The sequence below is a fragment of the Macaca mulatta genome, chromosome 17, assembly GCF_049350105.2.
Source record: "Macaca mulatta isolate MMU2019108-1 chromosome 17, T2T-MMU8v2.0, whole genome shotgun sequence".
Taxonomy (NCBI): Eukaryota; Metazoa; Chordata; class Mammalia; order Primates; family Cercopithecidae; genus Macaca; species Macaca mulatta.
This window is the reverse complement of record NC_133422.1, coordinates 107095320-107120832: the sequence shown is the minus strand read 5'-3', so window position 1 is coordinate 107120832 and position 25513 is coordinate 107095320. Positions and strand designations below refer to the sequence as shown.

The following is a 25513-nucleotide window of genomic DNA, read 5'->3' as shown; positions in this document are numbered from 1 at the left end:
CAAAGTGCCCCGAGACCCGCCCATCCTGGAGATGTGCCGCAGAGCAGAGGGCCTGTGGTCAGACGCGTCTGGGGGCGTGGCCCTCGGCAGCCCCGACTCGAGGCTGCATGCACACTGTCATGGAAGAGCCCAGACTCCTGCGGGGACAGGCCCTCCTGACCCCCCGAGTTCAACTCCTGCCTGCTCAGGCATCTCTGACCAGGCACCTCTGCAGCCACACGCACCCGGGGGCCAGGTGCGTCCGAGACTCTCGTAAATCTCAAGCCACACCACTGTGGCCACAGCTGGGGGCCCAGGAAACACCCCCAAGCTGGACCTGTTCTCTCTCAGGGTCAGACCCACAGCTCTGCTGTCTCCTCTGTGCCTTGTGTCCTTGTGACATGCGTGTCTGCCATGTCCCCATGAATGGGATGTGGTTATGAACACGTGTTCCATGCACAGAGCCCTGTCATGAACAGGAACTGCACGGCTAAAGGGCTCAGGAACCAAGGACTGTGCTTACAGAAAAGTACCACTAGACAGCTGCTTCTCGGGCCACAGGCAGGGCTGGGCAGTGGCTGCTTGGCGGCAACGACTTTCCCCTGAAGCACTGGGGGCCGTGGAGTCTCAACCTGGGCCCTGGCTCCTGCTCCCACTGGCTCCCCTCCGTGCACACAGCAGCTGACATGCAGGTTCTGCTGCGTTTCTCCTGCCTGTGGTCCCCGAGTCAGTGGAGCTGAGTGTGGACGTTTTCACTACGCTGAGTGGGGTCTCTTCACCACGAGTTTTGCTCGCTCCTTTTTACAAACTGTGGCAGGAGGCATGAAGGAGGGAGTGCCGGGGACTGGCGGCACTGGTTTCAACATTTTACATCGGCACCAACGTCCCAAGAAAGCTCTCAAGCCAGGGTCCCATTCTGATTGTTAGAGGTGGGTGGTGGGGGGGGCTGTGCCCCTTAAGGGAGGGTGACCTGTTTTCCCTCCCAGCACGGCAGCACTGCTGGGAGCCAGCCCCCAAGTGTCTGAGCTGCCTGAGTGAGTCAGGGCTGGGGCCCCGGGCCCCCTCGCTTCCCGTCTTCCTCCCAACTGCACCGCTGTGTCCATCCGGGCGGCCCTCACGCCCTGAAGGAGCGGCCACCGCCGGGGGTCTCCCACCCCTCGTGTCCCCACCAGGCTTCAGCACTGCCCAGTCCAGGGCCCCACCTCACGAGTGATTAGAAATTTCAGGGATGAAACTTGAAAACCCGCATTGTTAACAGAGTCCCGAGGGACTGTGACAGGTGCAGCGGCCCTCCGAGGACAGGCAGGTTTCCCGGTAAAGCAGCAGAGCAGGGGACGTGGTCACTGCCTCTGACTTGGGGTTGAGCTTGAAGTCAGAGCCCAGCTGCTGAGAAGGACGGGGGCCGGAGGCCAAGTCCTCACACCCGCCGAACCCTCTGCACCTGAGGGGGCACTCGGTATCGTCATGTCTTCCCCAGACCCAGAATTCTGCTTGTGGCTAAAACTTGGGAATGTGGAAAATAAGCAGCTCCACCAATACCAGCATTTCCTGATACAGATGCTACCGTTTCCAGCCAAATTTACCATCCTTAAAAATTACGTAATTTAACCTTTTAAAGTAATGATTAATTTTAAAACAGGGTTGCATTTACATGAAATAATTTGCCTTTTGTATTAGTCTTTTTTCTCTTATTTGTGTCTTATTTCAGATTACTGTTTAATCTGAATGTTTAGGTTAAAACATAAAATTAAACATCAGTCATCTCAAATTTACCTGATGTTTAAAATCATGTATCATTAAGAAACTCATTAGCGATACCTGAACTGATCACGTTTTATGAAATCCAAACCTTTCACACTATCTTTCAAAGTGGTCATTTCCTAGTCCTGACGCCAGGGCCCTGAAGCACCCCTGCCCCGGCTGGGACGCTCCGTACCTGGACTCTCTCCGTTGCTGTTGGCCACAGCTGCCGGCACAGGACTTTCTTGAGGACGTCGGGCAGGAGGCTGATGGTCACCAGAAGCACGATGGCCAGCCAGGCGGGCCCGCTGGACAGCATCTGGATGAACACGTAGTACATCCTCTGGTAGTTGAGGAATGGCCTGAGGGGCAGGGAAGAGAAGCCGCTGGTGAGGCACGTGCTCCCTGGGGCCAGCCTCTCTCCGCACTGGAGAGGGCGTTTGTTCCGGGAGTTCACACTTTTGTCAGAGAGAGTCGCTTGGCAAGCCACGGAGCCTGCTCTGAGTTTATCATATAAAAAATGAACGCGGAACCTCCCGGTAATGCTGGGGTAACAGGGACGGGAGAAGGAATTCTATGACGTCATCTCAAAGGGAACACAGAAGTCTCTGAAGTTCGGTTTCACAGAAGCAAAAAAAAAGGGATCGAAATAGGGATTTTTTCTATCTTGAAGTCTCGGATGGGAAGGACGTGCCAAGCACCGGTCGTCAATACGGAGCAAGCAATGACTTCTCTCCCAAGAAAGAGGATAACTCAAAGATGTCTGTGTCAGCTCCATGAGGGAGGCTGGCAAGGACGCAGGGACTGGTGACCCGCAGCCAGCCTGAGTCCACAGGTCCACGTCTACACGTGCCTTCTGGTAGTTTCCTGATCGCCTTTCACATCCCAGGCACTATGGACGGTGGTAGAGACACAGAGACAGGGCCCCACCTCCAGGAAGCACAGTGACACTGGCGTGTGGACAACAGGAGGGAAACGGGAGCAGGGCGTGGTGAGTAACGGGAGGGACGTGGAGCTGCTGGCAGGCCTGGGACGGGGCTGGAGGCACCCCCGAGGTGCTGGTGGTGGGCAGGAGGATGGGGTCTCATCACCAAGTGGTGGTGACACAGTGAGCTCCCAGCACATCAGAGACACGGGGTCAATGTTTTAGGAAACAATGTGGAGGCCATGGTTCTACCAAGGCTGATGGGCTGTGGCTCCTCGGTTCCAAAGCCCAGGAGCTGGTCAGAGAGGTTTTGGGACGGAATCTTCCTCTTACAGAGCCACGGCCTTCAGGGCTGCTAGAATGGCCGGGCTCTCGGGAGCTGGGCTGGGCTCTCTAGAGCCAAGCAGGGTTCTCTGGGGCTGGCAGGGTGACTGAAATCCTCGAAGCTCGGCGCTCATCTCTGGGACTGTGTAATGCAACCTGGGGCCACCAGGGGCCGCTGGCTGAACGAGGTAATCGGGAGGGACACTTCCTGAGCTGAGAATCCCGCCCAGGTCAGGGGCCCTGAGGGATCCCGAGAAGGTCGCCGGCTTTCCCTAGGCCGGCGACTGACCCCAGGTCTGCAGAGGGCTGTGGCAGAGGCTGCTGCGCTGGGGCTGAGATTGGGACCTGGTCCTGGGCCCACCACCCTGCGTACTTTCCTGGCTTATGGCAACAGTCTCTGACCACCCTGCCTATATCGCTCTCACCAGCTCAACATGCAGCCACCGTGGGGTTTTTAAAAGAGCCACCCAACTCTGCTGTGCTCTGCCCACAGCCCTCCAATGGCTTGACTGACCATGACAGCCTCAAGCCAGGATCCTCACAGCCGGCGGTCCAGGAGGCCACCCTGCCTGCTCTGCAGCCTGGTCCGGGCCCTGTCCGCTGGCCACGGCTCCCACTCACCGAGGACCTCCTCCCACCCGGGACTGCGTGCCTGCTGCTGCTCCCCGGAACCAGAGGCTCCCCCAGGAGTCAGGCTGCCGCGGGCAAGGTCCAGCCCCACCATGCCTGGGCCCCATCTTGCTGTGGGGCGTGAGGATAGAGTGAGACAGGACCTGTCCAATGCTTGGCGGGTGCTTCGTTGTGGGAGGCAGTTACCAGCTGGGACTTGCTGTGATGATGGTGTTCTTCTAGGTTTCAGATGACTTTCTGAGAAGTCATCTCTGGCCTTTTAATCTGACATAGGTCCCCTGGTAGAGAATCCTGGTCTGTTCCTCCGTATAACTCGTCACAAGCTGTTATCAGTTAGTGTCTCTCTCCCCTGAGGGTGCAAGTCACAGGAGCAGGGACTCCCCCGTGTCTGGCCCCGACTGTATTCCAGGACCCCACATGACGCCCAGCACACAGCAGGTGTTCAACAAACACTGGCCCCAACCAACGAGGCTGCACGGAAAATGTGTCTTCAATCCTTGATTAAAAAATAGTGCAGGACTATTAAGGTAATAACAATCACGTGATATTTATCAGATTATCAGCTACTTATAGATATTTACCAGATCACTCCTCCCCAGAGGAGCGAAAAGACGACGTAGAACAGCAGCGACCCCCAGATGACAAAATGGTTGATCCAAGTCCAGTAGTGTGTGTCTAACGCAAGCTAAAAGGAAAAAAGGGCAGTTAACGGTGTCACCCGAGCAGTCAGAATGATCGTGACGGGCAGGACAGAGAGCCAGGGGCTGATGAAAGACTAAACCAAACACAGACCCAGCAGTGACGACCCAATGCCCACACAAAAATGCTCCGGAACACAAAGGCACACCTCACACTGCCCGTGGAGAGGAAGAACGTGGGGATGCCAGAGCCCCGGGTCCTGGGGAAGGGAGCCATGGATGCACTTCCCAGATGGCGGCATGGGGGCCATAGACCAAGGTGTTGTTTATATCACCACCGAAGAAAGTCATTCAGATTAAGGTGTTCTTTATGTCACTACCTAAGAAAGTTACTTCTTTTTTTTTTGAGACAGAGTCTCCCTCTGTCGCCCAGGCTGGAGTGCAGTGGTGTGATCTCTGCTCACTGCAACCTCCACCTCCCAGGTTCAAGTGATTCTCCTGCCTCAACCTCCCAAGTAGCCGGGATTACAGGTGCCTGCCACCACGCCCAGCTACTTTTTGTGTTTTTAGTACAGACGGGGTTTTGGCATGTTGGCCAGGCTGGTCTCGAACTGCTGACCTCAGGTGATCCACCACCTTGGCCTCCCACAGTGCTGGGATTACGGGCGTGAGCCACTGTGCCTGGCCAGAAAGTTACTTTAGAGTCAGGTGTTGTTTATATCACTATCTAAGAAAATCACCTTAGGAATGTTTTGGTATCACTTTTTAAGACTCAGTCTGATAGGTTTTGAGATTTCATAATGATAATAGTCTGTACAGAACTTCACTGGACTTTAAAAAGAGTAAAATTTTCCAAAATACATTAATTTGTTTCAATTCAAATGTATTTTGATGGCACTGCCGGGGAGGGCTACCTGCCACTGAAAAGAATTCTAGCCTGAATTCTTTCTGAATTCTTTCACGAAGAAGCAGCTCGCTCCCGAGGTTACCTTTGTCGCTCTGGGGTCTGCACGCGGGGTGTACTGAGTCTGTGCATTACTGTCTAAACAGCAAGACGAGGATGCCCAGGGTGCCCCAGGAGCCGGCCTGGGCTGGGTGCAGAGTGGCTTCCAGCCTGGGTACGGAGTTACAATTCAGAGAGCTCAGAGCGGGTGAGGCCTACCCTGCAGGGGTTCACTGTGGCTGGAGGAGGAACGTGAGCGTGAGACCACTTACCTTTAGTGTGACTGTGAACACCATCACAGTGAATACCAGCGTCCCAAATGTCCAGTTTCCAAATATCTGTTTGGGGAAAACAGTCCAAGTCATCTCGTTTTTATGTACTTTTTTTCTCTTTCAAATCAAGAGCTTTAGAAAATACACCTCATTTTTCTTGCGTGCCAACACTTCAAACCCCAAAGATGTAAGCACTGAATTTTCTTATTATCACATAACAGAAGATGCAGCAGCCCCCCAGAGCACGGCAGGACGTCCCCGTTTCCCGGCTGCCTCTCCCACCACCAGTTCCCTGGCGCGGTGATGGGCTCCGAGCCTGTCTGCCTGCAACTTTCTGCCCGCTCTTGACACTGGCCCTGCTCAACGCTCTCGGTCACAACGAACGTCGGTCCCAATGTCTCAAACTGAGCACAGAAATTCCCGCACAGCTGGCATTTAAAAATTCGTAATGCAAACTCGGGTACACGCGAACCTCCTTTTTCTGTTCTGTGTTTTACGTATCAAAGTCTATCAAAGCACATTCCAAGCTTTTAACCGTTCACCTAGGAATATCCTGCTGTTCAACAAGTAACTGTTGTCTTCGCATCTCATTTGTGGCATCAAAATAAGAAGTTACTATGGCTTACGATGTCAGTGCAGAAAATGCTCCACTGGTGAACTTTTGAAAAAGACGTCCGTAATTCTATTGCTCCTCCCATGCCACACAGGATCTATAGACATTCCTTTAGAATAATTTAGGTCTTTAAAACGAAGTAGCTCTCACCCGTGAACCATCAATCCCAGAGGGCCTCTGGACTGTAACCCTGTTGGGAGTATCCTCGTTGGAAGGGAAAATTCTCAGGGGTGAGCACCCCAACCCCAAATTGCTATGCAAGGACCAAGAGGGCTGTCAGCCGCTAGGACTACCCCCAAGTTCCCTGAGTGCTGGCATCACGCTGGGGTAAGTGCGGGTTCCGTGGGGCTCAGGGTACCTTCCAGGATGTAGCCGGGGGCTGGAGGGTACAGCCAGAAGAGACCAGGAAATGGGAGCCTGTGGAAACCCTCAGATTCCAGGAAAGGCAGCAGAGCCACCGTGCCCACTGACCACCAGGTACAGCTGACCAGGGACACGTCAGGGTTCCAGGGTTCCAACAAGGTAGAGACGCTGCAGAGTCCCTGCCAGGAAGCCCCTGGCATTGCACTGCCAGCACCTCATTTAGGAGCACAGCCAGCAGCCCTCCTAGGACAGTAGCACCCGTGTCCTCGCCCCTGAAGTCCACCTCCAGGGGCTCTTGGGAGGCACCTTCACATTCATGCTGAAATTCAGAATTACAACAACCCAGAGGCCGCACCAGGCAACACCATGAAGTCTGATGCTGGACGTCTGTGTGTGACCCAGGCCCTGCCCCTCGGGAACTGACCCTGCACAGGGTGTCTGATCTGTCCGAACTGCTCCTTCCTCAGCTTTCACGTGATCTGAACGTCCAGCTGAAAAGGATGGTTATAGTGAACCAGGACGACGTTTGTGAGAGAAAACTGGAAAATCAAGTGCGGGAAAAAGGGGACTTGCTATCGCCACGGCAGGCTGCCAGGAGCCTGGAGTCTCAGAGCTCAGGACACTACGTCTTAGTTCTTTTTAAGGGCTACACAAGATGCTTACGTAAGCCCGACCCGGAGGAAAATCTCATAAAAGATACAAAAGAATCAACATGATGACATTCATGGCCTGGTGGCATTCGGGAATTATTCAATTAAAATAAACTAAGACAAAGAATAAATTCTAAAAAACCTAAAGCTTTTAAAACAGTGAAATAACATTTGAATGGATTCTCAAGATCGACCTGGTAAAAACGGATTTAAGTGATGACGAAGGATAACAGCAGAGTTTAGTAATGAGAAGTGAAAACGACTAAAGCAGGTAGACAGTGCACAGGACACGCAGCGGGACGTCTGTGTTTGAACCCAGCAGTCTGAGGGACAAACACACATGGAGAGAGAGGTCAGGCTAAACCGGGAACAAAGCCGATTTCTGTTTAGAAGTCACCCAGAAGGGGCTGCTGAAGAGAGACTTTCTCCGAGGTCAGCGCTGGTGTTTGCTTGTGCGGCTAAAGACCTGCGGCCTTTAAGCAGGGATGGTCTCTGACATCTACTCAGCGGCTGGCGCGGCTCTCTCAGATAGCACAGGGCCCCACCAGGCCTCCCACACACGCCTGTGCTGCTTTTAATTTAAAGTCGAGGGAAGCTCCCATCAATCCAGTCAATTCAGAAAACATCCCTGACTCAATGGGCCACCCTGACATGGAAACCGAGGCAACACAGCAAGGATGTGTGTCAGGAGGCACACGCCCCTTCTAACATAGAGCTAGCTCCTGGGTGCGTGGGGCACACGCCCCTTCTAACACAGAGCTAGCTCCTGGGTGTGTGGGGCACACGCCCCCTTCTAACACAGAGCTAGCTCTGGGGTGCGTGGGGCACAGGCCCCTTCTAACACAGAGCTAGCTCCGGGGTGCGTGGGGCACACGCCCCTTCTAACACAGAGCTAGCTCTGGGGTGCGTGGGGCAGCAGCGGCTAACAGCGTTTCCACCGACAAAGCACACAGGAAGTCACGTTTGAAAATATTTTCGAGAAATATTTCATTTGTAATGCACTCCAAAAACACAGAGAAACGACAAACCCACGATTGTCTTACCACGTGTGTGCTGGTAGTCATTATCTGAGGGTGGGAAGGGAAGCCAGTGGCAAAAAGAAAAAAAGCAAGATACAAATAAAACAAACCCCCAGGGATTAGGCAACCAACCAGAGACTGAATGTTCACTAGAAAACTACAAATCTCTTCATTGCAAAAGAAGCAGACTTAAGTACGGTGCTCGGGAAAATCTAACACGGGCTCAACGTGGAATTCATTCTCATATTAAAAATGCAATGTCTAGGCCGGGTGCGGTGGCTCATGCCTGTAATCCCAGCACTTTGAGAGGCCAACATGGGTGGATCACGAGGTCAGGAGATCGAGATCATCCTGGCTAACACGGTGAAACCCCATCTCTACTAAAAATACAAAAAAATTAGCCGGGTGTGGTGGCGGGTGCCTGTGGTCCCAGCTACTTGGGAGGCTGAGGCAGGAGAATGGTGTGAACCTGGGAGGCAGAGCTTGCAGTGAGCCAAGATCGCGCCACTGCACTCCAGCCTGGGCAACAGAGCGAGACTCCGTTTCAAAAAATAAAACCCAAAAACAACGCAATGTCTAAATTGTGTAATTCTACCACTAAGTAATGAGCTGATGGTGAACTGTAACCTACAGAGATAAAGTCTGAAAACCTCAGCAGGCCAGCCGGGCAGGGTGGCTCACGCCTGTAATCCCACCACTTTGGGAGGCTGAGGCGGATGGATCACGAGGTCAGGAGATCGAGACCATCCTGGCTAACACGGTGAAACCCCGTCTCTACTAAAAATACAAAAGAATTAGCCGGGCGAGGCAGCGGGCGCCTGTAGTCCCAGCTACTCGGAAGGGTGAGGCAGGAGAATGGCATGAACCCAGGACGCGGAGCTTGCAGTGAGCCGAGATCCGGCCACTGCACTCCAGCCTGGGCGACAGAGCGAGACTCTGTCTCAACAACAACAAAACAAAAAAACAAAAAACCTCAGTAGGACATTTCCTTCCAGTGACACTGAGCACTCAGATAATGCGACCCGGAGCGACGTGCATGTGGCGATCGACCCCGTTGGGAAGCTGCGCGGGCTGCACTGAATTACTGCTTTGACAAAATCATCATACAGGCTTGGGAGGGTTTATTCCCGAGCAGCTGAGTCGGCGCGCTCGAGCTCCGTACTGACCTGCCCGTTGCTCGTCACAGTTGTATTTTCAAACATGAAATAAGCACCAAAGAAGAACACCAGTGCGTCAAACAGTCCCAGGAGCGTCCAGTAGATGAACACTCGCCAGCGCAGCAGGGCATTCTTGGCGACGTCCCTATGTGAGGAGAAAAGTGCACAGCGTGTGTCCTCGAGAATCAGGGCTCGGCGCCGCCCCCGGGCTCCGGGGTGGCCGTCCCTGGACGTTGTCTTCATGGGATAAGATGTGTGGCCGGTAAACACGAGGTTTGTGCTCTGGCCACAAATGCGGCATGTCCGTCACAACCAGCATTTTACTACCCATTCATGTCCTTGGCTAACTTTTGCTTAGATTCTTTCTCTCATATTCACTGCAATATCGTCATAGGCAGAGAGATGCAAGCCATGCGCTGTTGCTTCTGAAAGTAACAAACACGGAACACAAGGCACACACCTGACATTCACTGAGCTTGTGACACCTTACACCTGACGTGACACCTTACGCCTGATGTGACACCTTACAGTTGATGTGACACCTTATGCCTGACGTGACACCTTACGCCTGTTCAATAAGATAGAATTTGAAGGATTCCTTCTGGATACATGTCTAGAACGGTATATCCTCTCCCGTTTTCTCAGATTTATTCCCAATTATTAAAGACGTACAACAAATTTTTTATCGTCGTCCTTAATCACCTACAGTGATTATTTTTGGGTCCAAGCCATCAAGATCCCATAGAATGGCTAAATATTCTGATGAGGGCAGCGAGGCTGATGCACGGATTCCTGCAGCATCCTGGGCAGGGAAGCGCGTGGTCTTGGCTGTGGTGGTAGATGCAGGAACCACGCATGTGAGAAGATTGCATAGAACTGAACACACACAGACAGGTGTCATGTACACACACGTACATGAGCACAGGGAAAGCTGCGTGATCTGAATAAGGGAACAGGAGAATGGCATCAACATCAACACATTGGATGTGATGCTGGACTGCAGTTTCTTGCATATCACCACTGAGAGACATGGGATCAGGGTCCACGGAATCTATTATTTCTTTTTTTTTTTTTTTTTTGAGACAGAAGTCTCGCTCTGTCACCCAGGCTGGAGTGCAGTGGCCGGATCTCAACTCACTGCAAGCTCCGCCTCCTGGGTTCATGGCATTCTCCTGCCTCAGCCTCCCGAATAGCTGGGACTACAGGTGCCCGTCACCACGCCCGGGTAATTTTTTGTATTTTTAGTAGAGATGGGGTTTCACCATGTTAGCCAGGATGGTCTCGATCTCCTGACCTCGTGATCCGCCCCTCTTGGCCTCCCAAAGTGCTAGGATTACAGGCGTGAGCCACCGCGCCCGGCCGGAATCTATTATTTCTTACAACTGCATATGGATGTAAAATTATCTGAAAAACAAAATTCTAATTTATGATAGGGTTTGGCTGTGTCCCCACCCAAATCTCATCTTGAATTGTAGCTCCCATGACCCCCACCTGTTGTGGGAGGGACCTGGTGGGAGGTGGTTGAGTCATGGGGGCGGTTTTTTCCCATGTTGCTCTCATGATAGTGTCTAAGTCTCACGAGATCTGATGGTTTTATAAAGGAAAGTTCCCCTGCACACGGCCTCTCGTCTGCCACCACGTAAGACGTGACTTTGCTCCTCATTCACCTTCCGCCATGACTGTGAGGCCTCTCCCCAGCCGTGTGGAACTGTGAGTCCACTCAACCTCCTTCCTTCATAAATTACCCAGTCTCAGGCACGTCTTCACAGCAGGATGAAAACGGACTAATACAATTTAAAAGACCATGGAAAACAGTAACATACTGAATCTTCCAGAGACCTTGGGGGGCATTTCTGAAATAGCAGAAAAATATCTCTTCCATATTATTAAAAAAAATATAACTTTTTGGGAGAAAAGACACCCTGAAAGCAGAGCTGTTAATTTTTCTTTTTTCTCACTGAATGGAACACACATGGTTTTAAAGGGTAACTTAGGCCACAGACTCCCCGGAGTCACAACGAGGAAGACGCTGGTACCCCGGCTCCCTTAGGACTGTTAGAAAGCACAGGAAGATGCAAACTGGCTCCACACAGATGTTCCAAATGCAGCGTAAACCATCCAGCAAGGCTTAAAGAGTCTCCCTTTGAACTATGTTGCTTCCAGTTTAAAGAAGCTCCTGACCAGGCAAGAGTATCAGTAGATGCTGAATGTTTCTGGCCCTTAACTGGGGTCTGCCAGGTGGCTACTGGAAGAACTGCCAGAGTGCTGCCTGGTTATTCTCTGTGCTCTCAGGGGAGGCTGTGTGGAGGATGGTACCTGTACAGGGTCGGGTCTCTCTTAAGCACGTCGATGCCAATATGCTGCTCCATGAGGCTGTACAGGAGGATGGGGAGGGAGGTGAAGCTGATGTTGTAGAGGGTCAGATACGCGGTGTCGTACAAAGTCTGTAAGAGGAAAGACACAAGGAAGTGGCGCCTCAGTGCATTGTTACAAACTTTCTGGATCTTTTGATTAAATATATTTTCTTTCTGAAATGCCTAGAAAGATCAGAGCACTTTTCAAAGCTTAACGATATAAACTAGGGTCTGTGAGATCAACTGTGATTTCAGGATGAAAGTCACAGCTGGCAAAAAGCCTAACACTGACTCATCCCATTCTATCAGCACAAACTTCAAGAAAAAAAAAAAAAAAAGGAAAAAAGTCATAGAAAACATTTGCAATTCTGATTGCCATCTTCAAGCTTCAGTGACTCTGGTCCCAGTCACTTCACATGAAGGCAGTTGGCCCGCCAACCACTGAGCACACGAGTGACAGAAGGAGGCGTCCATCTAGGGCAGGTGCCCGGGGAGTCCTTCACCCCTCCTGGATGGGAACTGTCTTCTTCCCCTATGGGCACACTGTACACGTTAACGTGCCAGGCACCGGGGTGGCCCATGTCCACAAGGACCTCGAGTTGGAGTTAATTCTTGCAGTGGTGTCAGGATACCCAGCTCGGCACTGCTGGGCCCTGGGGAGACCACATCATCATTAGCCCTCATCTCAGGGCCACAGCAGTTTCAGAAGACACGGAATAAGCGGCCTCCAGGACGGCAACTCCTCAGCACCGTGGCCCCCACCCCACGCCTGACCTTTCACCCCTGTCTGCTGCTGGGCACCCTGGCTTCCTCGCAATGCTGGGGAGTGTTGCTCATTCCCAAGTCTCCTCTCCCCACGGCAGCCACCCACTGGGGTAAGGAAAAGAAGGCTCAGATGGCCTGTCCCTGAAGACCCCAGGACTGACCTGTTGTGAAAACCCACAGAAGAACTGGTATAAAAACTGAGGGAAGATGAAGCAGACATTCTGAAAGGCAAGGCAGAGCTGTTAGTTCAGTGATGGGGCAGAGGGAAGCAGCCGCTACTTCCAACGTGGCCTGTCCCACGTGGGCGGAGGGATCCACGTGTGCCCAGAGTGCGGGAGAATAGCACTAAAGGATTCTAGAAAGTCTCTTATTTCAGGGGCAACGGAAATGTGACCACGTTCTGGCCACTCTGAGGACAGACAACGTATTGGGGAAATTTGTCAGCTCCAAGAGAAACAAGAAGGCAATGCAGGTATCAGTATAAACAGAAAAGAATCGAACTACACAGTGAATAAGGAATTCTAAAATACCGTTCCTCAAACATTTCCACCTGAAAGGTTCTCATTGGTTCCACACTCAATTCTGTGGAGGGGAGAAAAGGACTGGGGGTCTCCCGTGGCACAGCAGGGCCTCCTCATCCTCGGGGGTACATTCCCAGACCCGGGGAGGATGAAGAATCTGCGGAAGGTCCTGAACCCTGTCTACACTGTAGACAGGTATGGGTGTTCCTACACATACACACCCATGACAAAGTTTTATTTATAAAGTAGGCGCAGTAAGAGAGTAACAACAAAACAGAGAATAACTATAATAATATACCATAATCAAAGGTACATGAATTTGGTCTCTCCCTCCTCCTCTTAAAATATATTATCGGGTCGTATTCACCATTCTTCTTCTTGTGATCTGTCAACCTGGTCACCAAGACAGCTACAGAGTGACTGAGGGGCAGGTAGTGTACACACAGCATTGGCACACCAGACAAAGGGACAAGCCACATCCCAGGAAGGACAGAGCAGGACGGCATGAGGCTTCATCACGCTGCTCCGAATGGCATGCAATTTAAAACTTAGAAACCGTTTATTTCTGCAATTTTCCATTTGATATTTTTGGGCCTGGGTTGACTGTAGGTAATGGAAACTGTAAAAAGCAAAGCCACGGCTAAGCGGGAGATGACTGCAATCAGATTCACCCCTTCCTTTCTGACAATCGCTGCTACCTAGAGATCAATGACCTCTTGTGCCATCAAATGGTTCAGACAAGGGTCGTGCCAGCCTGTGTGTGATCTGCTGCTGAAAATGTGAGGGGGAGCGGCGATCCGCCTACCTTATAAAAGAAGTACTGCACGAGCTCAGATATCCTAATGTAATAAAAATGCCCGTGAACAAGCAGCATCTTCTTCAAATGCTTAAACTTTGGGATTGCATAGTCGCTGTTCCTGGCAGCCTGGCGGCCTTCCTTGCCGATGACACCTAGAAGACGGAGGTGAAGCAGCTGAGGAAATGCTTTCCGCACACCACACACAGGGCAGGGACGGGGAGAAGAATGGATGAAACCATCACCACGAGCCTTCCTGGTCACACACGAGGGTGATGACGGGGGTGTCCTGAATGCACCTGCATGCTGCCATGGACCTCTGTCTAGCGGAGGGGTGACCTGGCCACAGGACGTGCCGGCAGCAAGGACAAAGCTCACCTATGCCCACGTGCGCTTCCAGAATCATGCTGACATCATTTGCGCCGTCGCCAACTGCTAACGTGATTGGGTGCTCTTTTGAAAATTTGATTAATTTAACAATCTGCAAAAGAAAGAAAGGCAGCATTTATCTTCACTGTTCCACTTCTGAACAGGTTATTCATTCACTAGGCAGAAATAATGAAGATGTAAAGTTAGCCTAGGCAAATGAAAAAATTATCTACTTGAGCTAATTTACGACATTGTTTTCTCCATATAGGATAAAACTTTGTTTCATACTGAAAACAAAACAAAATAAAGTAAAAGAAATGAAGTATGATTAAAATGACGTGGGCTGGAAAAGGCTGGTAGACAAACTTTGGCGGTACAGACGTGAGATATATGAAGTAGTTTGTGGTTATTGTTATATTCATCTATTTAAATATATGGAAAAATGTGTAAACACTGGGAAAATACATTTAAATATACAGGGGCAAATGTGAACCCTGGATTCTGTTAGAAGGCATCACTATTCCAAGGTATTTCAAGCTATTTGGTATAAAGCATCTATTTCTAAAACTAAACTATTCCTAATGCTATTTTAATTTTCAAATTTGTAAAGTGCAAAATCAAATATGACAATTTTATGTAAAAATAATTTCCAAGTTTTTAGTCAATTTCTTTTTTCCCCCCATATATGTGCCTAAATGTAACAGTTCAAGATATAAGACTGAAGAGATGGGTGGTTTCTTGTTTCAAGATAGGAAACTGAAACACAAGTTAATTTGTATGAAACATTTCAAAAGCCAGTTGAGAACTTAAGAAAGTACTATGGAATACATGAAGAACAAATGGCAAACCCTGAGTTGCTGTTCCGTTCGGGAAGTAATCCTGTAAGGTTCATGTGCAGTTACACATGTGAGGGAGAGGAGAACGTCGCACCGTCTTCCCCACATGGAAGGTCTGTGAATGCTCGAGGCTCAGCTGTCGTCCTGAGGACCCCGGCTCCGTGTTTTTGGCAAAATTGACAGATTAATGCACCCACGGGCACAAACTCTCAACTCTTCACCTCCTTGGTTTCCAGAGTTTGTGTGAGACGTTTTTTACCTTAAACACTGGGTTGCTCTGACCAGTTATGGATTTACTCATGAACAGTTCAAGAGAAATTGACGTATCGTGTCTAAAATGTGGTATAACGAAGCTGGGACTTTTCTAGGCTTCCTGATATCAGAAAGACATCCATGTTTACACGTGTATTCCACAGTGCTTTTAAAAGTGTTTAAAGAAAAAACTTCGGTGTGTGTTTCCCACAAGAACATGGGCGCGTGAGACGTTTGCAGTTTGATGGACAAGTTGAATCCTCGTGGCATTTCCCAACTGCAGCCTTTTGGGCAAATTATTCCAATTTGTAAAGCTGGTGCCCTCATTCGCCCGAAAGGGTTAGTTTGAGGCTAAAAGCATTTGTGTCTGTAGGAGGCACACACTAGGTGCTCAGTAATGTCAGCTCCCTTCCCCTAAACCTTTAGTATAGATTCTCAGGAGTGACTGAGGCAGCTTTTTTTAACAGAATTCAGCCAGGGCAGCTGTCCTGGCCGCTACATCTGGAAGGGTCACACGTCAGACTGGTCAACACCCACTAATCACTGAGCCTGGCCCAACAAGCAAAACGAGATCTGTGTTTTAAATCTCTACCATGGTTACTTCTCTTTTTAACAGGTGGTACCCTGCTAGGCTTTTTAACAATCCACGGTGGTGAGACCTAACAGAAGGTTTCCAGTGTTTCGGATACCCTGATCACCAGCTATCGAGGACGGGCGGGCAGCACCTGGGCCTTCTGCAAGGGTGCCATGCGGCAGCAGAGCACCGCGCTGCAGCTCCGGCAGATTTCCAGGAAGAGCTCCCTGTAGTTGCTGGAACTCCCGTCTTCGCGAGGCTTCATTATGAGAGACAGCGCAGCTCCGTCGATAATCAAGCCGTAGTCCTGCATATCTGCTGAGAGTCTGTTAAAGGACGTGAGTCAGAAAGACGCTCAATCACTAGATCTAGAGATTTTAGAAGACTCCGTATTTCTTTGGATGTTGACAGATGCTACAAATCCATGGGATTAAGAAACTAGTGTTTCTTATCAATACAATCTTTATAGTATTGAATGTAACACCTTTGTTGACATTTAAGAGTGTATTTTAGTGAAACATTCCTATTTTAGGTAAAGCAAGTGCACACTCTCTTTGTGGACTCGTTAAGTCCCTGTACTTTTGAAACAACAGAAAGGCGTTCATCTTGCAGTCTAAGATCTTGGTCAGTCTTTATTCTCAACCTACTTGGTCACAGTCTTTATCTGTATAGCTAAGTCCTTGGGTTTCTGCCTGGATGACCTAAGTTGGAAAGAACGTGGTCATAATCTCCTCTTTGCTGGGTTTCAAAATGACAAGGAGGCTGGATGCGATGGCTCACGCCTGTAATCCCAGCACTTTGGGAGGCCGAGGCGGGCGGATCACCTGAGGTCAGGAATTCAAGACCAGCCTGGCCAACATGGTGAAACCCCATCTCTATTAAAAATACAAAAATTAGCCGGGTGTGGTGGTAAGCGCTTTTAATCCCAGCTATTTGGGAGGCTGAGGCAGGAGAATTGTTTGAACCTGGGAGGCAGAGGTTGCAGTGAGCCAAGATTATGCCATTGCACTCCAGCCTGGGCGACAGAATGAGGCTCCATCTCAAAAACAAAACACAAAAAACAAACAAAGAAAACAAACAAGGAACACCTCTAATCCCTAAAAGGAGTTCTGCAGATTGCAGATCAGGTAGAGGGAATTATCTGTGCTATTTATGAATAACTTAACATTTGTGTAAATTAGAGAGCTGCTTTTGCTTTATGTACATGAATGAAACTGAAATGATTCAAATAAAATCTAATCTCAGATAATGCATCTAACACCAGTAAGGACAGCATCAATAAAATGTATCTGAATAAACTACTGAATATTCTTGGGAAAAAAACAACTCTTGGGCATGTACTGCTTTGTCTTAGACGAACAACCATGCATTATTAATATCTCCACTTCCGCCAGCAGATGTTTGAAGGTGCCTGCAGCAGAGCCCCTAAGTCTCAGAAGCAGATGAGAATTATCCCACTCAAAATATTTTATCAATTATGTCATTTTGCATCTGTTACCCAGCAGTCTGAAGATGAACATACACACACGTATGTGAAAAAGACACGTCACAACTGCTGGAAAAAACAGCCCGTCTTGTTCTTAGTGTTCACCTGACCCGTAAGAAGCTGGCATTAATGTCCCAGGGGAGAACCGAATTCCCAGTAAGGACAATGCGGTTCCCCCACTTGCAGGTGAAGGCCATTGAGTCTGAAGCCCCTTCTGAGGGAGTGGGGGTGGGGGTGGGGACGCGCTGCCTACCCTGAGAGGTTGTCTCTGGTCAGGCTCCCGCTGTGGCGCAGGACCGTCTTGCTCAGCTCGAACAGGACGTCGTGCAGGCTCTGCTCCTCGATCCTCTTGGTGGTCAGCTCCAGCAGCTGCGTGTTCCTGCGGAAGAGCTTGCAGGCATAGCACGTGGCTGCGGCCGTCTCCATCTTGTCTCCCGTGAGAACCCAGACCTTGATCCCGGCCTTTTGCAGGGCCTCGATGGTGTCTGCAGCTTTCTCCTGCAGCCTGAGGGAGGCAAAACCAAACACAACACAGAGAAAAGTCAGTGCTGACCCAGGAAATCCAAATAAGGAACTGCAGAAACTTGCAAAGCTGACAAAATATTGTAGCCCCTCAAAATCAAAACGTGCCGTGCTGTGGTTCATGGTCTTACCACAAAGCACCTGAAGCGGCTCCTGAAGGTCTGAATTAGTGTTTCACAGCGAAACACTTCGTAACAGCAGAGAGATAAACACGGATCAAACATTTGAGATGGAAAGCGCTGTCTGGTGTCACTGACGTCTGACAAGCCTGGCAGTTTTCTGTGGAGCTGGGACTCACTACCTGGGGAGGGTTTCAGGAAATTATAACCACCACCAAAAATGTCTCAACCATGGAAAGATGGGATCTGGACTCAAGGTAGTCAGGAATATTCATTATCTTTTGTTTTGTATAAACTGTTCTAAGTTTGTCACTTAGAACCCACTTGGGGTCCAGGTACCTCTAAATAAAATAAAATACTGAGAATAATACTAGTGATTCTATGGCCAACAGGTATCATGGGCTTGCCACGTGCCAGGCCCATGTGACACTTCCTATGTGCAATCTCTCATGCTTACCACGATGTCATGAGTAAGGACGTTAGCATCACACCCGTTTTACATACGGAAAACCCAAAGCCTGCAGATGCTACAGAAGGTATCTGGGGATAAGCAGCTCTTCTGACACCGGTCAGGTCACTTCCCTCTCCTTGGAAGATCTGGGGTCAAAACCACGTTTGCCTCATTTAGGGGCCAGCATTTTTTCTAGGTTTTAGACTTTCATGTGAAGGAACATGTAATGCTTCCGGAAAGCATGAAAGGAAGGATTTAAATTCTAACTGGAATGATCCGGTTTTCTGGGAAGAACTTCCTAGCTAAAAGTCTCAAGATCAGACAATCATAGTACTCTATAGATGGAAAAAACGCCTCTAATTTTATGTGTGTGTGTATGTATGTGTATATATATGTGCGCGTATCTATATGTGTGTGTGCATATATATATATAGAGAGAGAGAGAGAGAGAAAGAGAGAGTGAGCACAAGAGCAAGAGAACGCCTTGTTATGTTGCCCAGGCTAGGGTACAGTGGTATGATCTCAGCTCACTGCAGCCTCCAACTCCTGGGCTCAAGTGATCCTCCCTCCTCAGCCTCCCAAGTAGCTAGAACAACAGGTGACTGCTACCACGCCTGATTAATTAAAAAAAAAAATTCAAGAGATGGGATCTCACTATGTTGCCCAGGCTGGGCTCAAACTCCTGGCCTCAATCAATCCTCCAGCATCAGCCTCCCAAAGTGCAGGGATTACAAGCGTGCTGCACTGGGCCTGGCCCTGTTTACAAGCGTGCTGCACCGGGCCTGGCCCTGTTTACAAGCGTGCTGCACCGGGCCTGGCCCTGTTTACAAGCGTGCTCCACTGGGCCTGGCCCTAGAACTCGATTCAAAAGGAAGCTGCAGCTCAGAGATGTTTTGCACTTGCTGACTAGAGATTTTAAGGAAATAATTTATAAGCAAGTCTCATCACTTCAAAGCCACTGAGACCCCCCGCCCCCCTACCAGGCATTAACTCTCCACTTTTCTACATTCCCAATCCAGTCAAGTCAACCTGCCCCCTGCTCCAGGGGCTCTGTCCCATCTGCTCTGCTGGAGGCATCCCCACGCTCCTCCACCATGGCCTCTAAAGATCGACCCAGCTGCTCCCCAGGCAAAGACCATCCTACGGACACCCCTCTTCTCCTGGACAGACAGCAGGTGAGTGGCTGGCCATGACAGCAAGGCCCCACCTCCCAGCAGCACCAGCAACAAAGCCTTTCGGCAGTTGTGGCCCCGCGCTCTGAAGCCTTCCCGTGTGCAAGGCTCATTCTCTACATGGTGCTCCGTGTGCTTACTCCGGACTGAATGGGGGAGCGTGACTCCAAAACAAAACACAAAACCACCAAACAAAACTTCCCACTTCACCTAATACTCCATTCAGATCGAGAACTCGGGGAATATTTGTTCAACACACTCAGAAAATGCAGGGTTAGTGATGAGGATTTCAGTTTTGGACCGAAATGGATCTTAAAGATTTTCAAACTTGATGCTTTTAACTTCTAGGAGATAAACTCCTAGTAAACTTCCTGAAGTTTCTGCTTCATTCTCATCAATTGGAGCATTTATTTTCTCTCCTCCATTCCTACAAACCACTGAAATCCATGCCTTTCACTCAGCTCTGAAGGTGCCATGTGGACCTGATGACTGTTTCTTAGTGGCCTCGGCCTCACACAACTTTCAGTCCCCATTGTGGAGCTGGGGCACACTGGCAACTCTTGCCTTAGAGGTACCTGAAAATCTGTAATTGGTAATTTTGCTGGTTATGATGATGACTAGTTTAATTTTCTACTTCATTATTTTAAGTTTTTTCAAATAATGATAAACACATTGAGTATGTAATGATCTAAGAAGTAATACCAGTATTTGGAAAGAACTAGCAACAAGTTTAGGAACAGAGTTAGTTGCTGATTCCATTCTAAAGAGTAATTACAGCCAGGCATGACCGCTCATGCCTGCAATTCCAGCACTTTCAGAGGCTGAGGTGGGAGGACTGATTGAGGCCAGGAGCTTGAGACTAGCCTGGGCAACACAGTGAAATCCTATCTCTACAAAAAATATGAAAAATTAGCCAGGCATGGTGGTATGTGCTTGAAGTTCTAGCTACTCAGGAGGCTAAGAAGGGAGGACAGCTTGAACCTGGGAGTTTGAGGCTGCAGTGAGCTGTGATGGTGCCACTGCGCTCCAGCCTGGGCAACATGGCAAGATGCCATCCCTTAAAAAAAAAAAAGAATTTGTAAGAGTCATTCTGTCTTGCCTGTTCATGATATGAAAAACCTATTTTCACTACTTCCTGGGAAGTGTGCTTTCAGGCATCTTATTCATGGATAACAAAATATCCCACAGGCATGACGTTCCCGACATGACTCTAGCGTGTAGCAAGACACCTCGCCTCTCCCTGGGCAGCAAACACGCCCACTGGCTGTGCGGCCGGCCTCCCTCCCCTCCACTCGCCCTCACACACACCACTGGCTGTGCGGCCGGCCTCCCTCCCCTCCACTCGCCCTCACACACACCACTGGCTGTGCGGCGGCCTCCCTCCCCTCCACTCGCCCTCACACACCCTGGGCCAGCGGCCTGCATCCTAGTTTGTGTTTACTTTACCGGTCCTCAACAGCCGTGGCACCAAGCAGAATCAGATCTTTCTCTATTTGCTCATAGGCTTCTGCTAACTTCTTCTCTCGATCTTGAAGGGCCACTTTGGCAGCCTGCAGCAGTTTACAAATGCCTTCATATTCTTCTTGGATCAGCCTCTTATAAGCAACACACAAAGTTCGGAGCCCCTCCTGCAGAATACAATGCAGTGTTTAGCATAAATTCAAGGTGTCACTTGCTGAAATATTACGCTCCATGGCCTTCCCAGTATCCCTTCTCTCATTAGAATAACTAACCCAGGAATTGTAACCCTTTCGAAACTTACAGTACTAAGTAAACAAAGAAAGATTATAACTCAACCAACTCTCGAAAGGAGTAAGTCATCAACAAGTGAATTATTTAAGTCCACATTAAATATAAAGAATCATTACGGATCACAGCATATGGATCACAGACTAGAAAGCCTGGAAATCGGTAACAGAAATCAGGGTCATCTACCAAAAGATAAACTTCATTCCTTTACTTTGACAAATGCAGAGTTAAATTGAACCTTTTTTTAAGGATAATCACTTGTAATTTTACGGGCAATATCAAGTGATATTTCTAAAGTAACCATGTTTTATGCGAGAAGTTTGTAAGGTGGTTGTTCTTTCACAATGAAGGAAACCTGCCAGGTTATTTATGAAAATCATTGGTTGCACGGGAACATAAGAAATTAAGAATCACACATTCTTTACTGTGATCACGACTCTGGATGTCACCACACAGAGAGGATGCAGCCGCCACCAGCAAGACACAAGGAAGGGGGGCAGAGGCTGAAGCGGCCACAAGGGGGCGGTTCACAGATGAACCTCTTCATTCCGTCAGTCAAGGCTGCTGAGGGCGACCGTCACAGAGGTTTACCGGATGATCTAGGGTGTTTCCCTTCCCTTTTCCCTGCTCCTTCAGCCCCAGCCCTGCTGAGAGTAAAAGAACCACAATCCTCCCAAATAACCATTTTAAAATCTGAGAGAATGCTAGTTTTTAAGAGTTTAATCAATGTTTTCCATTATATGAGATGAAGCGTCCCCTAACTCTCAGGGAAGGCTCGTATTTATCACCAGTTCCAGACCTCTTAATTCGTGTGAAGGACAGAATTGCCACCGGGTCAATGGCTCTCATGGCCCTTGAGCTCTCAAAAGCCAGAAGGAGAAAGGGGGAGTTGAAGAAGTGAGAACACAAGACAGGGTCTATGTGTGCCTGAGTCCTGTTCTCTAGGAACACTCTTGAACGCCTTCCTTCCCATCCTCCAGATATTGTCTCCTGGTCAAGAATAAGTGAGAAGCCAGTGGACCTGTCTCAGAGGAAAGCAGCACTGAACAAACACTGCTCAGCCGCCCCAGCCTCACCTCCTGCTGAGCACACGACCTTGCAGCTTTCTGCTCATGGGTTTGCCTCTATTGTTAGGCGCTGGGTTCTCTGGCTGTGGGCACTGTGTCTGACTTCATCACTGAATCCCTAGCACACAGCCCAAACCCAACAACTTTTGCTGAATAAGTAAGTGGCTGAAATTAGACCTTTTATGCACCTGGTGATCAAGGTACAGATTGGAGACATAAATGCGAATTGCAGAACGAATTCTCTGACTTTTCCTAAGAGGCAATAAAACATACAACATATACAGCTTCAGTCTGAAACCGGAAAAACTGCATAACAAGAAAATGGTTTTATAGGATAATAACCCAGAGTGGCCCCAGAACTTAGGTTGCTGTGAGTGGTAAGCAGAAGCTTTTGGAAATAAATGTTTCTGCTTTTAAAAGTCAATCAGGGATTTTCTCTTGTGGTAACACAGAACAGAAATACTTTTCTCTATTCCTCCTGCTAAGTGCTACAAAAACCCTGGACACAGCACATAAAACAAAGCCAGATAAATACACTACAAGAAAACTGCAGAACAATATCCCTTAGAAATATAGATGCAAATATCCTCAACAAAATACTAGCAAACTGAATCCAATGGCACATTGAAAGGATCCTACACCACAACCAAGTGGGGTTTATTCCAGGAATGCAAAAGTGAGTCAGCATATGAAAGTCAACGCAATATATGACATTAATAGAATGAAAGGGAAAATCCCACATGATCATCTCAACTGATGCAGAAAAGGCATTTGAAAAAAATCCAGCCCCTTTTGGTGATAAAATCATTTAATAAACTGGGTAGAGAAGAAACCTCCTCATCGTGGTAAAAATCACTTAAGTGAAAAACCCAGCTGAGTGCAGTGACTCACGCCTGTAATCCCAGCACTTTGGGAGGCCGAGGTGGGCGGATCACCTGAGGTCAGGAATTCAAGACCAGCTCGGCCAGTGTGGTGAAACCCCGTGTCTACTAAAAATACAAAAATTAGCCAGGTGTGGTGGTGCATGCCTGTAATCCCAGCTACTCAGGAGGCTGAGGCAAAAGAATTGCTTAAACCCAGGAGGCAGAGGTTGCAGTGAGCCGAGATCGCGCCATTGCACTCCAGCCTGGGCAATAAGAGCAAAACTCTGTCTCAAAAAAAAAAAAAAAAAAAAAAAAAAAAGAAGAAGAAGAAAGAAAAACCTACAGCTCACATCACCCTCCACGGTGAAGGACTGAAAGCTTTCCAGGATCAAAACAAGACAGGGATGCCCGCTTTTGCCACTTCTATTCAACAGAGTATTAGACGCTCTAGTGAGAGGATCAGGCTATGAAGAGAAAAAGGAAGTTTCCACATTAGAAAGAATGTCTTTCTAAGGCCGATTTGCAGACGACACGATCCTATATCTAGAAGACCATGAAGAATGTGCCCCCCCTACTAACTGAATTCAGCAAAGACACATGGTACAAAGTCAACACATGAAAACTAGTGGCATTTCTATACACTACCAATGAAAAATCTGAAAAGGAAATTAAAAAAAAATTCACTTATAATCACATCAACAAGAGTAAAATACTTAGGAATAAATTTAACCAAAGAGGTGAAAGACTCGAGGCTGAAAAATACCAAAGTTTGCTGAAATAAATTATATAATACCTAAATAAATGGAAAGATATCCCATGTTCATGGATTGGAAGACTTAACATTGTTAAGATGACAACGCTACCCAAAGTGATCTACTGATTAAACGAAATCCCTATCAACATCCCAAGGGCTCCTCCCTCCCGCCCTCCCTCCGTTTCCTTTTTTTTTGAGACAGGGTCTTACTCAGTTACCCATGGTAACATGCAGTGGTGCCATCGTGGCTCACCGCTGCTTTAAACTTCTGTGCTCAAGCAATCCTTCTACCTCATCCTGCCTGGTGGCTAGGACCACAGGTGTGTGCCACCACCCCGGCTGATTTTCCTTGTGTATGTTTTGTAGAGACAGGGTCTTGCTATGTTTCCCAGACTGGTCTCAAACTTCTGGCCTCAAGTGATCCTTCTGCCTCAGCCTCCCAAAATGCTGGAATTACAAGTATGAGCCACCGTACCTGGCCCCCAGTGGCATTTTCTGCACAAATGAAAAAGCCCATCCTAAAATTCCTATTAAATCTCAGAATAGCCAAACCATTTTACAAAAGAAGAACAAATTTGAAAGACTCGCACAACCTGGTTTCAAAGCCTGCTAGAAACTGACAGTAATCAAAACAGTGGGAACTGGGATAAAGACAGACGTAGAGAGAATGGGATGGAACAGACAGCCCAGAAATAAACCTCCAGGTAAGTGGTCAAATGCTTTTCAGCAAGGGTGTCAGGATCACTCAGTGGGAGAGGACAGTCTTCAGCAAGGGTGTCAGGATCACTCAGTGGGAGAGGACAGTCTTCAGCAAGGGTGTCAGGATCACTCAGTGGGAGAGGACAGTCTTCAGCAAGGGTGTCAGGATCACTCAGTGGGAGAGGACAGTCTTCAGCAAACGGTGCCAGGAAAACTGGACAACCATACACAGGGGCACCAAGTAGGACCCTCCCTTTACGAAAGATGCAAAAATTAGCCAAACAAGGACTACACTCCTAAATTTAAGAGCTAAAACTAGAAAACTTATAGAAAAACACACAGCAGTGGCTAATCTTCATCATCCTGGATTTCACAGCGGTTTCCTCGACGTGCGCTGACAGCAAGCACAACCACCGAAAGGAGAAATCAACTGGACTCGAAGGACACACAGGCCCCTCTGGACTGTCTCTTTACTTATTGTCACTTCTCCTAAATCTGTAATTATTTCAAAATAAATGCTGCCAACCGAGGGGGCCCTACAAGTGCCCAGCTCACTACCCAGACCCAGCTCACTACCCGGAGAGCTTCCAGGCCAAGGCTTGGGCAGGGGAACGAAGCCGGAGCCGGTGAATTCCCTGAGTTACGGGGCAGACCTGGGCGTCAAGGGAACAAGCATCAGAATTCCCAGGATGAGTGGATGCCAGAGGCTGTGGATGGCCCCCTCTGGCACCTGCAGTTGTGAGGAAGCTCCTGGAAGCCAGGAACAAGCCATTAGGAGGAGGGTGGGACAGCCTGCTGCCAGGAGGCACGGCCACTCGCCAGGCACAGCGCTCGGGGCCTGGCAGGCTGGGGAGCACCACCCGGGGCAGGCACTGCTGTGGGTCTGCTGGACATCGTGAAGGCGTGGCCTG

The 25513-nt window shown here is 49.0% G+C and overlaps 1 protein-coding gene across 12 annotated transcripts in view; it reads right to left on the bottom strand.

Moving 5' to 3' along the window:
* ATP11A (ATPase phospholipid transporting 11A) overlaps nt 1–25513 on the bottom strand; it is a 184986-nt gene that overhangs the window by 9134 nt on the left and 150339 nt on the right. For all 12 annotated transcript variants that reach the window (XM_028837362.2, XM_028837361.2, XM_028837363.2 and 9 more), the window contains exons 18-28: nt 20917–21098; nt 17460–17711; nt 15872–16046; nt 14068–14170; nt 13699–13844; nt 12534–12593; nt 11570–11697; nt 9263–9398; nt 5452–5517; nt 4180–4283; nt 1916–2081 (exon numbers count right to left, since the gene is read on the bottom strand). In XM_028837362.2, the coding sequence (XP_028693195.1) occupies nt 1916–2081; nt 4180–4283; nt 5452–5517; nt 9263–9398; nt 11570–11697; nt 12534–12593; nt 13699–13844; nt 14068–14170; nt 15872–16046; nt 17460–17711; nt 20917–21098 (1518 nt within the window). The remainder of the gene's footprint in view (nt 1–1915; nt 2082–4179; nt 4284–5451; nt 5518–9262; nt 9399–11569; nt 11698–12533; nt 12594–13698; nt 13845–14067; nt 14171–15871; nt 16047–17459; nt 17712–20916; nt 21099–25513) is intronic.